Below are 15,000 nucleotides of genomic sequence, written 5' to 3' on the forward strand. Positions count from 1 at the left end.
AGTGACAGGAACTGGTTTCAAACTGGCCCAGTTAGTCTTCAGACTGGACAACCATCACCTGAAGGTTTAAGTCAGTCAAAGACAACTATGCAACCAGATATTAGACTTTATCTCTTTCATCTGTTAACTTACTGTTTCACATCTGAATAAAAGGGAGCCGACATTAAAACCACAAAACACACGTTCATATAAAACATGATCTTTACTTTAGATTCAGATTCCTGTTGACTCTGATTCTGCTCATCAATCAACCGCTGATTGATTGATTCTGTTTATGGAGAAAAAACAATCACACTATATTATTATTATTATTATTATTATTTATAATACTGAAGAACATCACAGTCATGACATCACTTCATTTCACTGAATGCAGCGTGTAGTAGTGATGTAGTAGTGATGTAGTAGTGGTAGTGGTGTAGTAGTGATGTAGTAGTAGTAGTAGTGGTGTAGTAGTGGTAGTGGTGTAGTAGTAGTGATGTAGTAGTAGCAGTGGTGTGGTAGTAGTGATGTAGTAGTGATGTAGTAGTGGTAGTGGTGTAGTAGTGGTAGTAGTAGTGATGTAGTAGTAGTAGTAGTGGTGTAGTAGTGATGTAGTAGTGGTAGTGGTGTAGTAGTGGTAGTAGTAGTGATGTAGTAGTAGTAGTAGTGGTGTAGTAGTGGTAGTAGTAGTGGTGTAGTAGTGGTAGTAGTAGTGATGTAGTAGTAGTAGTAGTGGTGTAGTAGTGATGTAGTAGTGGTAGTGGTGTAGTAGTGGTAGTAGTAGTGATGTAGTAGTAGTAGTAGTGGTGTAGTAGTGGTAGTAGTAGTGGTGTAGTAGTAGTGATGTAGTAGTAGTAGTAGTGATGTAGTAGTGGTAGTGGTGTAGTAGTAGTGATGTAGTAGTAGCAGTGGTGTGGTAGTAGTGATGTAGTAGTGATGTAGTAGTGGTAGTGGTGTAGTAGTGGTAGTAGTAGTGATGTAGTAGTAGTAGTAGTAGTGGTGTAGTAGTGGTAGTAGTAGTGGTGTAGTAGTAGTGATGTAGTAGTGATGTAGTAGTAGTAGTGGTGTAGTAGTAGTGATGTAGTAGTAGTAGTGGTGTAGTAGTAGTAGTAGTGATGTAGTAGTAGTAGTGGTGTAGTAGTAGTGATGTAGTAGTAGTAGTGGTGGTGTAGTAGTAGTAGTAGTAGTGATGTTGTAGTAGTAGTAGTAGTGATGTAGTAGTAGTAGTAGTGGTGGTGTAGTAGTAGTAGTAGTAGTGATGTAGTAGTAGTAGTAGTAGTAGTAGTAGTGATGTAGTAGTAGTAGTAGTGGTGGTGTAGTAGTAGTGGTGGTGTAGTAGTAGTAGTGATGTAGTAGTAGTAGTAGTAGTGGTGGTGTAGTAGTAGTAGTGATGTAGTAGTAGTAGTAGTAGTGGTGTAGTAGTAGTGATGTAGTAGTAGTAGTGGTGGTGTAGTAGTAGTAGTAGTGGTGTAGTAGTGGTGTAGTAGTAGTAGTGATGTAGTAGTAGTAGTGGTGGTGTAGTAGTAGTAGTAGTAGTGATGTAGTAGTAGTAGTGGTGTAGTAGTAGTGATGTAGTAGTAGTAGTGGTGTAGTAGTAGTAGTAGTAGTAGTAGTGATGTAGTAGTAGTAGTAGTAGTAGTGATGTAGTAGTAGTAGTGGTGGTGTAGTAGTAGTAGTAGTAGTGATGTAGTAGTAGTAGTAGTAGTAGTGGTGTAGTAGTAGTGGTGGTGTAGTAGTAGTAGTGATGTAGTAGTGATGTAGTAGTAGTGGTGTAGTAGTAGTGATGTAGTAGTAGTAGTGGTGTAGTAGTAGTAGTAGTGATGTAGTAGTAGTAGTAGTGGTGTAGTAGTAGTGATGTAGTAGTAGTAGTGGTGTAGTAGTAGTGATGTAGTAGTAGTAGTGGTGGTGTAGTAGTAGTAGTAGTAGTGATGTAGTAGTAGTAGTAGTAGTAGTAGTGATGTAGTAGTAGTGGTGGTGTAGTAGTAGTAGTAGTAGTGATGTAGTAGTAGTAGTAGTGATGTAGTAGTAGTAGTAGTAGTAGTGGTGTAGTAGTAGTGGTGGTGTAGTAGTAGTAGTGATGTAGTAGTAGTAGTAGTAGTGGTGTAGTAGTGATGTAGTAGTAGTAGTGGTGGTGTAGTAGTAGTAGTGATGTAGTAGTAGTAGTAGTAGTAGTGATGTAGTAGTAGTAGTGGTGGTGGAGTAGTAGTAGTGATGTAGTAGTAGTAGTAGTAGTGGTGTAGTAGTAGTGATGTAGTAGTAGTAGTGGTGGTGTAGTAGTAGTAGTAGTAGTGGTGTAGTAGTGGTGTAGTAGTAGTAGTGATGTAGTAGTAGTAGCAGTGGTTTAGTAGTAACAGGATAAAAGGCTTAAAGACAAACAATAATGAATCAATGATGAAATTGATCAAACAGGTTTCACTGTAAAACATTTCTGATCTCAGGCTTCGTCTCTGCTGCTGATCAAACTGTGAGAACTTTTCTCAACCGCAATAATCATCAATATTGGATGTTTTCAGCTGCAGGATGAATGAATGAACGAATGAACGAATGGATGAACGAATGGATGAACGAATGGATGAATGAATGATTGAATGAATGAATGAATGAATGAATGATTGAATGAATGAATGAATGTGCAGCTGACAGGAAGGAGACAGCTTTAAATGATGTGTTGGTGTCTCGTGCGTCCAGGAGCCGCTGCTGTTCAAGGAGAACTCTGCTCAGCTGTCTGGAGGAGGACGTTTCTTCAACGCGTCCTTCCAGGTGTCGGCGTGCACGGCGGTGGGCTGCGGACCCTGGAGCCCGCCGGTGCTGGTGCTGCCCGCCTCAGGTACTCGCATCAACACAGTCGTCATACGTGTGAAGCTTTACACTGAATCATGAGTTTATGGACTGATTGATTGATTATTGGCTGGCTGCTCCCTGTGGCCCCTCAGTGCAGGTCCCGGCCCAGCGGAGCCACATGTGGGTGGGTCTCCTGCTCGGGCTGCTGGTGGCCACCGTGACGGGCCTGCTGCTCACCGTGCTCGCTCACCGCCGCGAGAAAGAGACGCAGTTTGGGTACGAAAAGTCTCAACAACACCGTTCATATTTTTAAAGAAAGAGGAAGAGAGCAGCTGTTTATGAGCTTTAACTTGTGATCAGTGAATTAAAGACACTTGAATGAGAGTTTATTTAAAGTCTGTCGACTGTAACACGTCATTAACTGCTACCACATGAACACGTTAAACACATCAAACACAAACAGAATAATATATAAACTGCTCAACATGCACTGTAACTGTACAGAAACTGCTGCATGAACTGAAATGATGTTGGAACATAAACAGCATGTCATTACAGTGGTTGTTCCACGTAGACTAACGTCTTCCAGCTTAGACTCTTTCTGTCTTCCTGTCTTCAGTTCGGCCTTCGAGTCTGCAGGTCCGGAGAGTTCGGTTTCCTTCACGGCGGCTCGATCCTTCAACAGAAACTGTGCAGAGCTGCAGGAGTCCACATGTGAGTCTTCACATCACAGCTGACATTTACTTTTTCAAACCACATTAATCTGAACACGTATGAAGTAACGTGCAGGTTCGTTCTTACTGCAGGCAACGTTCACTAAATACTGAAAACATCAGTATTAACTTATTACATACAACATGTTTAGAAGATCAACTAGCAGATCTGATCCGTCAGGTTTAATGTTAACTAACGCTGGATTCTAGTGTGTGAAACCAGGAAGTTCTTGCTGACTTTGGTAAAAACCTGCAGGCTGATATTTCACCAAAGAGAAAATCAGGTCAGTTTGTTATCGTGCAGAAACAATCGTTATTGGTTCTTCATCATCTATCAGTTGGCTGAAGGTCAAAGTTCAACACACACGCTCTGCTGGACGTGTGTTACTGAGAGAACGTGTTTAGAGACAGAACGAGGACTCGAGGAGAAGCACAGCTCCCTGAAGTCAGCTGAGCCGGTTCAACATGTGATCCGGATCCTCCTGGACGTCTCGCTGTGGACGTATTCTGGACCAACTAGCAGGAGGTCCTGGATGATTATATATCACAATCACAGTCTGTTTGTAAAGCTGGACGTAGCGAAGGTGTGACATCACCTGTTGGTTGAAGCTCAGAGTTGCAGCTTCTGGTCGTTTGGAGCTACGAGCTTCCAGATGAGGAGCGCAGGATGTTTCCTTTCCCGCTCTGGAAACGCGCTACCTCCGACTCAAGCCAGCGCTAGCTTACTGGGCTAGCTGCACACTTGGGCTAACATTAGCTACTTTAGCTACATTGTGCTAACAGATATCATTATCAAGTAACATTAAATTTAGTGAAATTTTGCCACAACAGTGCGACTCAGTGCGAGTCCCTGACCTGTCAATCAAAGCTTCTGTAAGCCTTCAAATCTTATTAACGGAGCAATAATTTCCAAAATGAGCACCAGCTCCCTTATTAGAGACTGATACCAGCAGTAGATGGATCAGGTTTACAGAACAGAATCGTGATACTGAAGAGCTGATCAGCTGATGTTGAGTCTGATCAGTTCGCAGCTGCTGGAAATGTTAAAATATCAGAGTTGTAGTGAAGTTTCTCTAATGTTTCAGGATAGTTAAATCAGCAGGAAGCAGTTTGTTTCTGACAGACAGACAGAGAACGTCCTTCAACAGTCGCTGTTTACAGAAAACACTCATACCTGTTTCCACTCAGCCAGCCTGTATTTACCTGCTGCCTGTCAGCCAATGAAAACCGTCCCACAACAAAACAATAACACCCGACCTGCAGCTGCAGACAGACTGTAACTCTGAGTCTGATCAGTGAGGTGAAACTCAGAGGATGAAAGAAATGTCATCTGACCTCCAGACGTTTGTCTGATTCATCATCACGGCGACGGAGGAATCCGACATGTTGATGAAGGTTCAGCAGCTCCATGAAAACATTTCAGAACATTTAAAATGCACATCTCTACATTTTTCTAAAGAGGATAAAACTGTTTTTGAACATTGTTGAAAGTGTGTGTACGCTTCAGGTTTCTCGGTGGGCGTTACCATGGCATCAGATGACTAATGTTTGAGAGGCGGTGTTGCTAGGAGACGCCACTTCTGAGAACGTCAGATTTACATTGTTTGAGCTTTTACAGAAAGTGGAGAAAAAGAATTCCCCTCTCACCCCCCCAATGGTGGAAGAATGGTGTTCATCCCTCCATATATATATATATATATATATATATATATACACAATGTATTTATTTTAATCAATAAATAATATAATAAAGGCATTTATTATAGGGGCAGTGTCGGTATGACAGGAAATGAAGGGAGACAGTAGAGATGGGGGGGCGACATGCAACAAAGACCTGCTGGATTCAAACTGCAGGCGTTGTGGTCATGTGACGTGTTTTAACCAGCAGCTACTGCAGCGCACTGAGTTCATGTTGTTGAAACACCTGCTGAGTCATCAGAGTCAAAGTGAGTGAAAGAGAAATGTTGACATACAAACTATTTTTAGTGCCCGCCCTCACAGACACTGGACCAATAAAATAACAGCACTGATGTCCAAACCTCCCTGCAGGACACGACTGTAGGGGGCGCCATCACTGCAGACACAAATCACGTTTAACTTCTTCTTTTGACACCAAAGATAAACTGATTTCTGGACAAAAATGAATTTTAATTGAAGTTGGACCGTAGACCGTAATAGAATAATGGACGCCGCCACCGTGACGTCATCTGTCGGTTTGTGGACTCCTGTTTTGAAGCCTCAAGTTTGGCATTTTGTCGCCATCTTGGATTTCTGGAGCCAGAAGTGACCATATTTGCACGAGAGGATGGAGCTGAGAGGAGCTCTCCAGGGTCCAACTACAGCACACCGCCATGGTAACGACCTGTCAATCACAACGTAGCCCCGCCCTAAAGCATGCCTGCTTTATCGTCTATTTTACTCTAAATGGGACCATAATTTACTAAATGAACATCATGCTGTGTTGTAGACGTGAAACTAGTGATTGAGACCATAAACTCATCAGGAAACAGTTCACTGAGGTAATAAAGACATCATAGACGTCCATACAATCACACTGTTTTTGGACTTTAAAATGAGAAAATGTAAAAGAGAATCTATGTAAATAAAATTTTTGTTGAAGTTTGTTTTCTGTCCCATGTTTGTAACGTCAGAGATTAACTGTGTGTGTGTGTGTGTGTGTGTGTGTGTGTGTGTGTGTGTGTGTGTGTGTGTGTGTGTGTGTGTCTCCCTCTAGTGGACAGTCTCTGCATCAACGATGACCTGAAGAACAAACTACAGGACGTCCTGATCCCAGAGAGGCTGCTCACACTGGGACACATGCTGGGGAAAGGTACAACATACATGACAACACACACGTCAACATACATGATAACATACATGACAACATACATGACAACATACATGACAACATACATGACAACACACACGTCAACATACATGACAACATACATGATAACACACACGTCAACATACATGACAACATACATGATAACATACATGATAACATACATGACAACATACATGACAACATACATGACAACACACACGTCAACATACATGACAACATACATGATAACACACACGTCAACATACATGACAACATACATGACAACATACATGATAACATACATGACAACATACACGTCAACATACATGACAACATACACGACAACATACATGATAACATACATGACAACATACACGTCAACATACATGACAACATACATGATAACATACATGACAACATACACGTCAACATACATGACAACATACATGATAACATACATGATAACATACATGACAACATACATGACAACATACATGATAACATACATGATAACATACATGATAACATACATGACAACATACATGACAACACACACGTCAACATACATGATAACATACACGTCAACACACACGTCAACATACATGATAACATACATGATAACATACATGATAACATACATGACAACACACACGTCAACATACATGACAACATACATGATAACATACATGACAACATACATGACAACACACACGTCAACATACATGACAACATACATGATAACATACATGACAACATACATGACAACATACATGACAACACACACGTCAACATACATGATAACATACACGTCAACATACATGACAACATACACGTCAACATACACGTCAACATACATGACAACATACATGATAACATACATGATAACATACATGACAACATACATGACAACATACATGACAACATACATGATAACATACATGACAACATACATGATAACATACATGATAACATACATGACAACATACATGACAACATACATGACAACACACACGTCAACATACATGACAACATACATGATAACATACATGACAACATACATGACAACATACATGACAACACACACGTCAACATACATGACAACATACATGATAACACACACGTCAACATACATGACAACATACATGACAACATACACGTCAACATACACGACAACATACATGATAACATACATGATAACATACACGTAAACATACATGACAACATACATGATAACATACATGACAACATACACGTCAACATACATGACAACATACATGATAACATACACGTCAACATACATGACAACATACATGACAACATACATGACAACATACACGTCAACATACATGATAACATACACGTCAACATACATGACAACATACACATCAACATACATGAAAACATACACATCAACATACATGACAACATACACGACAACATACATGACAACATACACATCAACATACATGACAACATACAGGATAACATACACATCAACATACATGACAACATACACGACAACATACATGATAACATACATGACAACATACATACATACACGTGTGATATTGTGTGTGATAGTGTGTGTGTGTATGACAGTGTGATAGTGTGTGATGTTGTGTGTGTGTGTGAGTGTTATAGTGTGTGTGTGATATTGTGTGTGTGTGATAGTGTGTGTGTGTGATAGTGTGTGTGTGTGATGTTGTGTGTGTGTGATAGTGTGATATTGTGTGATAGTGTGTGTGTGTGTGATGTTGTGTGTGTGTGATAGTGTGATATTGTGTGATAGTGTGTGTGTGTGTGATATTGTGTGTGTGTGATAGTGTGTGTGTGTGTGTGATATTGTGTGTGTGTGATATTGTGTGTGTGATATTGTGTGTGTGTGTGATATTGTGTGTGTGATATTGTGTGTGTGTGATAGTGTGTGTGTGTATGATAGTGTGATAGTGTGTGATGTTGTGTGTGTGTGATAGTGTGATATTGTGTGATAGTGTGTGTGTGATATTGTGTGTGTGTGTGTGATATTGTGTGTGTGTGATATTGTGTGTGTGTGATAGTGTGTGTGTGTGTGATATTGTGTGTGTGTGTGATATTGTGTGTGTTATAGTGTGTGTGTGTGTGTGTTATAGTGTGTGTGTTATAGTGTGTGTGTGTGTGTGTGATATTGTGTGTGTGTGTGTGTGATATTGTGTGTGTGTGTGTGATAGTGTGTGTGTGTGATTGTGTGTGTGATAGTGTGTGTGTGTGATATAGCGTGTGTGTGTGATATTGTGTGTGTGTGTGATGTGTGTGTGTGTGTGTGATGTGTGTGTGTGTGTGTGTGATATTGTGTGTGTGTGTGATAGTGTGTGTGTGTGTGTGTGTGTGTGTGTGTGATATAGTGTGTGATTGTGTGTGTGATAGTGTGTGTGTGTGTGTGATATAGCGTGTGTGTGTGATGTGTGTGTGTGTGTGTGATATTGTGTGTGTGTGTGATATTGTGTGTGATAGTGTGTGTGTGTGTGTGTGTGATATAGTGTGTGATAGTGTGTGTGATAGTGTGTGATAGTGTGTGTGTGTGTGTGTGTGATATAGCGTGTGTGTGTGATATTGTGTGTGTGTGTGATGTGTGTGTGTGTGTGTGATAGTGTGTGTGTGTGTGTGTGTGATAGTGTGTGTGTGTGTGTGTGTTATAGCGTGTGTGTGTGATATTGTGTGTGTGTGTGATAGTGTGTGTGTGTGTGTGTGTGTGATAGTGTGTGTGTGTGTGTGATATAGCGTGTGTGTGTGATATTGTGTGTGTGTGTGATGTGTGTGTGTGTGTGTGATATTGTGTGTGTGATAGTGTGTGTGTGTGTTATAGTGTGTGCGTGTGTGTGTGATAGTGTGTGTGTGTGTTATACTGTGTGTGTGTGTGTGTGATTGTGTGTGTGATAGTGTGTGTGTGTGTTATACTGTGTGTGTGTGTGTGTGATTGTGTGTGTTATAGTGTGTGTGATATTGTGTGTGTGTGTGTGATATAGTGTGTGTGTGTTATAGTGTGTGTGATAGTGTGTGTGTGTGTGATAGTGTGTGTGTGTGTGTGTGTTATAGTGTGTGTGATATTGTGTGTGTGTGTGTGTGTGATTGTGTGTGTTATAGTGTGTGTGATAGTGTGTGTGTGATGTGTGTGTGTGTGTGATATTGTGTGTGTGTTATAGTGTGTGTGTGATATTGTGTGTGTGTGTGATATTGTGTGTGTGTGTGTGTGATATTGTGTGTGTGTGTGTGTGTTATAGTGTGTGTGTGTGTGTTATAGTGTGTGATTGTGTGTGTTATAGTGTGTGTGATAGTGTGTGTGTGATGTGTGTGTGTGTGTGATATTGTGTGTGTGTTATAGTGTGTGTGTGTGTTATAGTGTGTGTGATAGTGTGTGTGTGTGTGATATTGTGTGTGTGTTATAGTGTGTGTGTGTGTGTGTTATAGTGTGTGTGATAGTGTGTGTGTGATGTGTGTGTGTGTGTGATATTGTGTGTGTGTTATAGTGTGTGTGTAATATTGTGTGTGTGTGTGATAGTGTGTGTGTGTGTGTGTTATAGTGTGTGTGTGTGTGTGTGTGATTGTGTGTGTTATAGTGTGTGTGATAGTGTGTGTGTGATGTGTGTGTGTGTGTGATATTGTGTGTGTGTTATAGTGTGTGTGTGTGTTATAGTGTGTGTGATAGTGTGTGTGTGTGTGATATTGTGTGTGTGTGTGGTTCAGTGTTTCTCTGTTTGTATAAAACAGAAACACAAAGTGCTGACGAGGAGAAACGTGTGTGAATGTCACGTCTGCTTCGCTGTTAAACAGCCTCGTTTATCTCGTTATGTTTAAAATAAACGTCAGCAAATCATTTTGAAGTGTTTTTATATCGTCTCTTCTTTTTCTCTAAAAAATATGTTTGGATAAATTAATGTGATCGCTCCCAGTTCAAGATCAGAGATCAGTCACCAATCAGATGTGATGTGATTTGGGGTGACTAGTGACCGCCCCCCCCCCCCCGTCCCCGTCCCCGCCCCCCCCCGTCCAGCTAAGCCACACCCACTTCCAAGCAGTCCAATCACAGTTGTTGGACTTTATTTAAATACCTCCCACATGTTTCACAGGGAAACACGTCACATGACTGAAGATGAAGATGCTCTGACTTCTGAGTTCAGAACACAACAGTACCAAGATCAAAGGAGTCACTTATTGAATATTAATGTGTGTGTGTGTGTGTGTGTGTGCAGGTGAGTTCGGCTCGGTGCGTGAGGCCTTCCTGAAGACCGAGGACTCTTCTGTCCAGAAGGTGGCAGTCAAAGTGCTGAAATGTGAGTCAGAACAAAACGTTAGCTGTTGCTTTTAGCTTTCCGCTAACTGACAGCTGATATTTTGGCTGTTTGGGGCGAATTAACTCAAAACTCACTTCACTTCCTGTATGAACACACATTTACAGCTGAAGTTTAATTCACTGAAAGAATTTGAAATGTCAATTTCAAGCTTAAAACCCTGAAAGAAGATGAAGTGTCAGAAGAACAATGAATGATAAAAGCAGTTGAAGTGTGATAGCTCAAGTGTGTGTGTGCACTTTAAGCAGTTAAACTGTTGGTTGAAGTGTCAGTTAATGAGAAAGCAGTGAAAGGAGTTAAAGTGTCATTTTAAAAGTAAAAGTTTAAAATGGTTTACATGTCAGCTGTATTGTAAACAATAAAATCAATTGAAATGAGTCATTTTTATTAAACTGTGTGTGTGCGTGTGTGCGTGCGTGTGTGTGTGTGTGTGTGTGTGTGTGTGTGAGAGCAGCTGACATCACTTCGTCAGGTGACATCGAGCAGTGTCTGAAGGAGGCGGCCTACATGAAGGACTTCCACCATCCCAACGTCATCCAGCTCATCGGTAATACACACGCACACTCACACACACTAACCAGGGGTCAAAGGTCAGCCGTGGTTTGACTGACTGACTGAGTCTTTTCTGTCCAATAGGAGTGAGTCTGCACCGGCGTCACAGCCAGCGGCTGCCGATCCCAATGGTTGTTCTGCCGTTCATGAAACACGGAGACCTGCACACCTTCCTGCTGCTGTCCAGACTGGGAGAGCAGCCATTTGTAAGAAACACACCTGTCAGCACCTACACCTGTAGAAACACACCTGTCAGCACCTACACCTGTACTACACCTTTAGAAACACACCTGTCAGCACCTACACCTGTAGAAACACACCTGTCAGCACCTACACCTGTACTACACCTGTAGAAACACACCTGTCAGCACCTACACCTGTACTACACCTGTAGAAACACACCTGTCAGCACCTACACCTGTACTACACCTTTAGAAACACACCTGTCAGCACCTACACCTGTACTACACCTTTAGAAACACACCTGTCAGCACCTACACCTGTACTACACCTTTAGAAACACACCTGTCAGCACCTACACCTGTACTACACCTGTAGAAACACACCTGTCAGCACCTACACCTGTACTACACCTGTAGAAACACACCTGTCAGCACCTACACCTGTACTACACCTTTAGAAACACACCTGTCAGCACCTACACCTGTACTACACCTTTAGAAACACACCTGTCAGCACCTACACCTGTACTACACCTTTAGAAACACACCTGTCAGCACCTACACCTGTACTACACCTTTAGAAACACACCTGTCAGCACCTACACCTGTACTACACCTGTAGAAACACACCTGTCAGCACCTACACCTGTAGAAACACACCTGTCAGCACCTACACCTGTACTACACCTTTAGAAACACACCTGTCAGCACCTACACCTGTACTACACCTTTAGAAACACACCTGTCAGCACCTACACCTGTACTACACCTGTAGAAACACACCTGTCAGCACCTACACCTGTACTACACCTGTAGAAACACACCTGTCAGCACCTACACCTGTACTACACCTTTAGAAACACACCTGTCAGCACCTACACCTGTACTACACCTTTAGAAACACACCTGTCAGCACCTACACCTGTACTACACCTTTAGAAACACACCTGTCAGCACCTACACCTGTACTACACCTTTAGAAACACACCTGTCAGCACCTACACCTGTAGAAACACACCTGTCAGCACCTACACCTGTACTACACCTGTAGAAACACACCTGTCAGCACCTACACCTGTACTACACCTTTAGAAACACACCTGTCAGCACCTACACCTGTACTACACCTTTAGAAACACACCTGTCAGCACCTACACCTGTACTACACCTTTAGAAACACACCTGTCAGCACCTACACCTGTACTACACCTGTAAAAACACACCTGTCAGCACCTACACCTGTACTACACCTTTAGAAACACACCTGTCAGCACCTACACCTGTACTACACCTGTACTACACCTGTAGAAACACACCTGTCAGCACCTACACCTGTAGAAACACACCTGTCAGCACCTACACCTGTACTACACCTGTAGAAACACACCTGTCAGCACCTACACCTGTACTACACCTGTAAAAACACACCTGTCAGCACCTACACCTGTACTACACCTGTAGAAACACACCTGTCAGCACCTACACCTGTACTACACCTTTAGAAACACACCTGTCAGCACCTACACCTGTACTACACCTGTAAAAACACACCTGTCAGCACCTACACCTGTACTACACCTGTAGAAACACACCTGTCAGCACCTACACCTGTACTACACCTGTAGAAACACACCTGTCAGCACCTACACCTGTACTACACCTTTAGAAACACACCTGTCAGCACCTACACCTGTACTACACCTGTAGAAACACACCTGTCAGCACCTACACCTGTAGAAACACACCTGTCAGCACCTACACCTGTACTACACCTTTAGAAACACACCTGTCAGCACCTACACCTGTACTACACCTTTAGAAACACACCTGTCAGCACCTACACCTGTACTACACCTTTAGAAACACACCTGTCAGCACCTACACCTGTACTACACCTGTAAAAACACACCTGTCAGCACCTACACCTGTACTACACCTTTAGAAACACACCTGTCAGCACCTACACCTGTACTACACCTTTAGAAACACACCTGTCAGCACCTACACCTGTACTACACCTGTAGAAACACACCTGTCAGCACCTACACCTGTAGAAACACACCTGTCAGCACCTACACCTGTACTACACCTTTAGAAACACACCTGTCAGCACCTACACCTGTACTACACCTTTAGAAACACACCTGTCAGCACCTACACCTGTACTACACCTGTAGAAACACACCTGTCAGCACCTACACCTATACTACACCTGTAGAAACACACCTGTCAGCACCTACACCTGTACTACACCTTTAGAAACACACCTGTCAGCACCTACACCTGTACTACACCTTTAGAAACACACCTGTCAGCACCTACACCTGTACTACACCTTTAGAAACACACCTGTCAGCACCTACACCTGTAGAAACACACCTGTCAGCACCTACACCTGTACTACACCTGTAGAAACACACCTGTCAGCACCTACACCTGTACTACACCTGTAGAAACACACCTGTCAGCACCTACACCTGTACTACACCTTTAGAAACACACCTGTCAGCACCTACACCTGTACTACACCTTTAGAAACACACCTGTCAGCACCTACACCTGTACTACACCTTTAGAAACACACCTGTCAGCACCTACACCTGTACTACACCTTTAGAAACACACCTGTCAGCACCTACACCTGTACTACACCTTTAGAAACACACCTGTCAGCACCTACACCTGTACTACACCTGTACTACACCTGTAGAAACACACCTGTCAGCACCTACACCTGTAGAAACACACCTGTCAGCACCTACACCTGTACTACACCTGTAGAAACACACCTGTCAGCACCTACACCTGTACTACACCTGTAAAAACACACCTGTCAGCACCTACACCTGTACTACACCTGTAGAAACACACCTGTCAGCACCTACACCTGTACTACACCTGTAGAAACACACCTGTCAGCACCTACACCTGTAGAAACACACCTGTCAGCACCTACACCTGTACTACACCTTTAGAAACACACCTGTCAGCACCTACACCTGTACTACACCTTTAGAAACACACCTGTCAGCACCTACACCTGTACTACACCTGTAGAAACACACCTGTCAGCACCTACACCTGTACTACACCTGTAGAAACACACCTGTCAGCACCTACACCTGTACTACACCTTTAGAAACACACCTGTCAGCACCTACACCTGTACTACACCTTTAGAAACACACCTGTCAGCACCTACACCTGTACTACACCTTTAGAAACACACCTGTCAGCACCTACACCTGTAGAAACACACCTGTCAGCACCTACACCTGTACTACACCTGTAGAAACACACCTGTCAGCACCTACACCTGTACTACACCTGTAGAAACACACCTGTCAGCACCTACACCTGTACTACACCTTTAGAAACACACCTGTCAGCACCTACACCTGTACTACACCTTTAGAAACACACCTGTCAGCACCTACACCTGTACTACACCTTTAGAAACACACCTGTCAGCACCTACACCTGTACTACACCTTTAGAAACACACCTGTCAGCACCTACACCTGTACTACACCTTTAGAAACACACCTGTCAGCACCTACACCTGTACTACACCTGTACTACACCTGTAGAAACACACCTGTCAGCACCTACACCTGTAGAAACACACCTGTCAGCAC

The 15,000-nt window shown here is 42.7% G+C and overlaps 1 protein-coding gene across 1 annotated transcript in view; it reads left to right on the forward strand.

Moving 5' to 3' along the window:
- Positions 1-15,000, forward strand: part of tyro3 (TYRO3 protein tyrosine kinase) — a 28,251-nt gene that overhangs the window by 5,867 nt on the left and 7,384 nt on the right. The window contains exons 6-12 of the mRNA XM_042388872.1: positions 2,671-2,809; positions 2,916-3,039; positions 3,383-3,477; positions 6,211-6,306; positions 10,530-10,610; positions 11,083-11,175; positions 11,265-11,386. Coding sequence (XP_042244806.1) covers positions 2,671-2,809; positions 2,916-3,039; positions 3,383-3,477; positions 6,211-6,306; positions 10,530-10,610; positions 11,083-11,175; positions 11,265-11,386 — 750 coding nt within the window. The remainder of the gene's footprint in view (positions 1-2,670; positions 2,810-2,915; positions 3,040-3,382; positions 3,478-6,210; positions 6,307-10,529; positions 10,611-11,082; positions 11,176-11,264; positions 11,387-15,000) is intronic.

The sequence above is a fragment of the Thunnus maccoyii genome, chromosome 16, assembly GCF_910596095.1.
Source record: "Thunnus maccoyii chromosome 16, fThuMac1.1, whole genome shotgun sequence".
Taxonomy (NCBI): Eukaryota; Metazoa; Chordata; class Actinopteri; order Scombriformes; family Scombridae; genus Thunnus; species Thunnus maccoyii.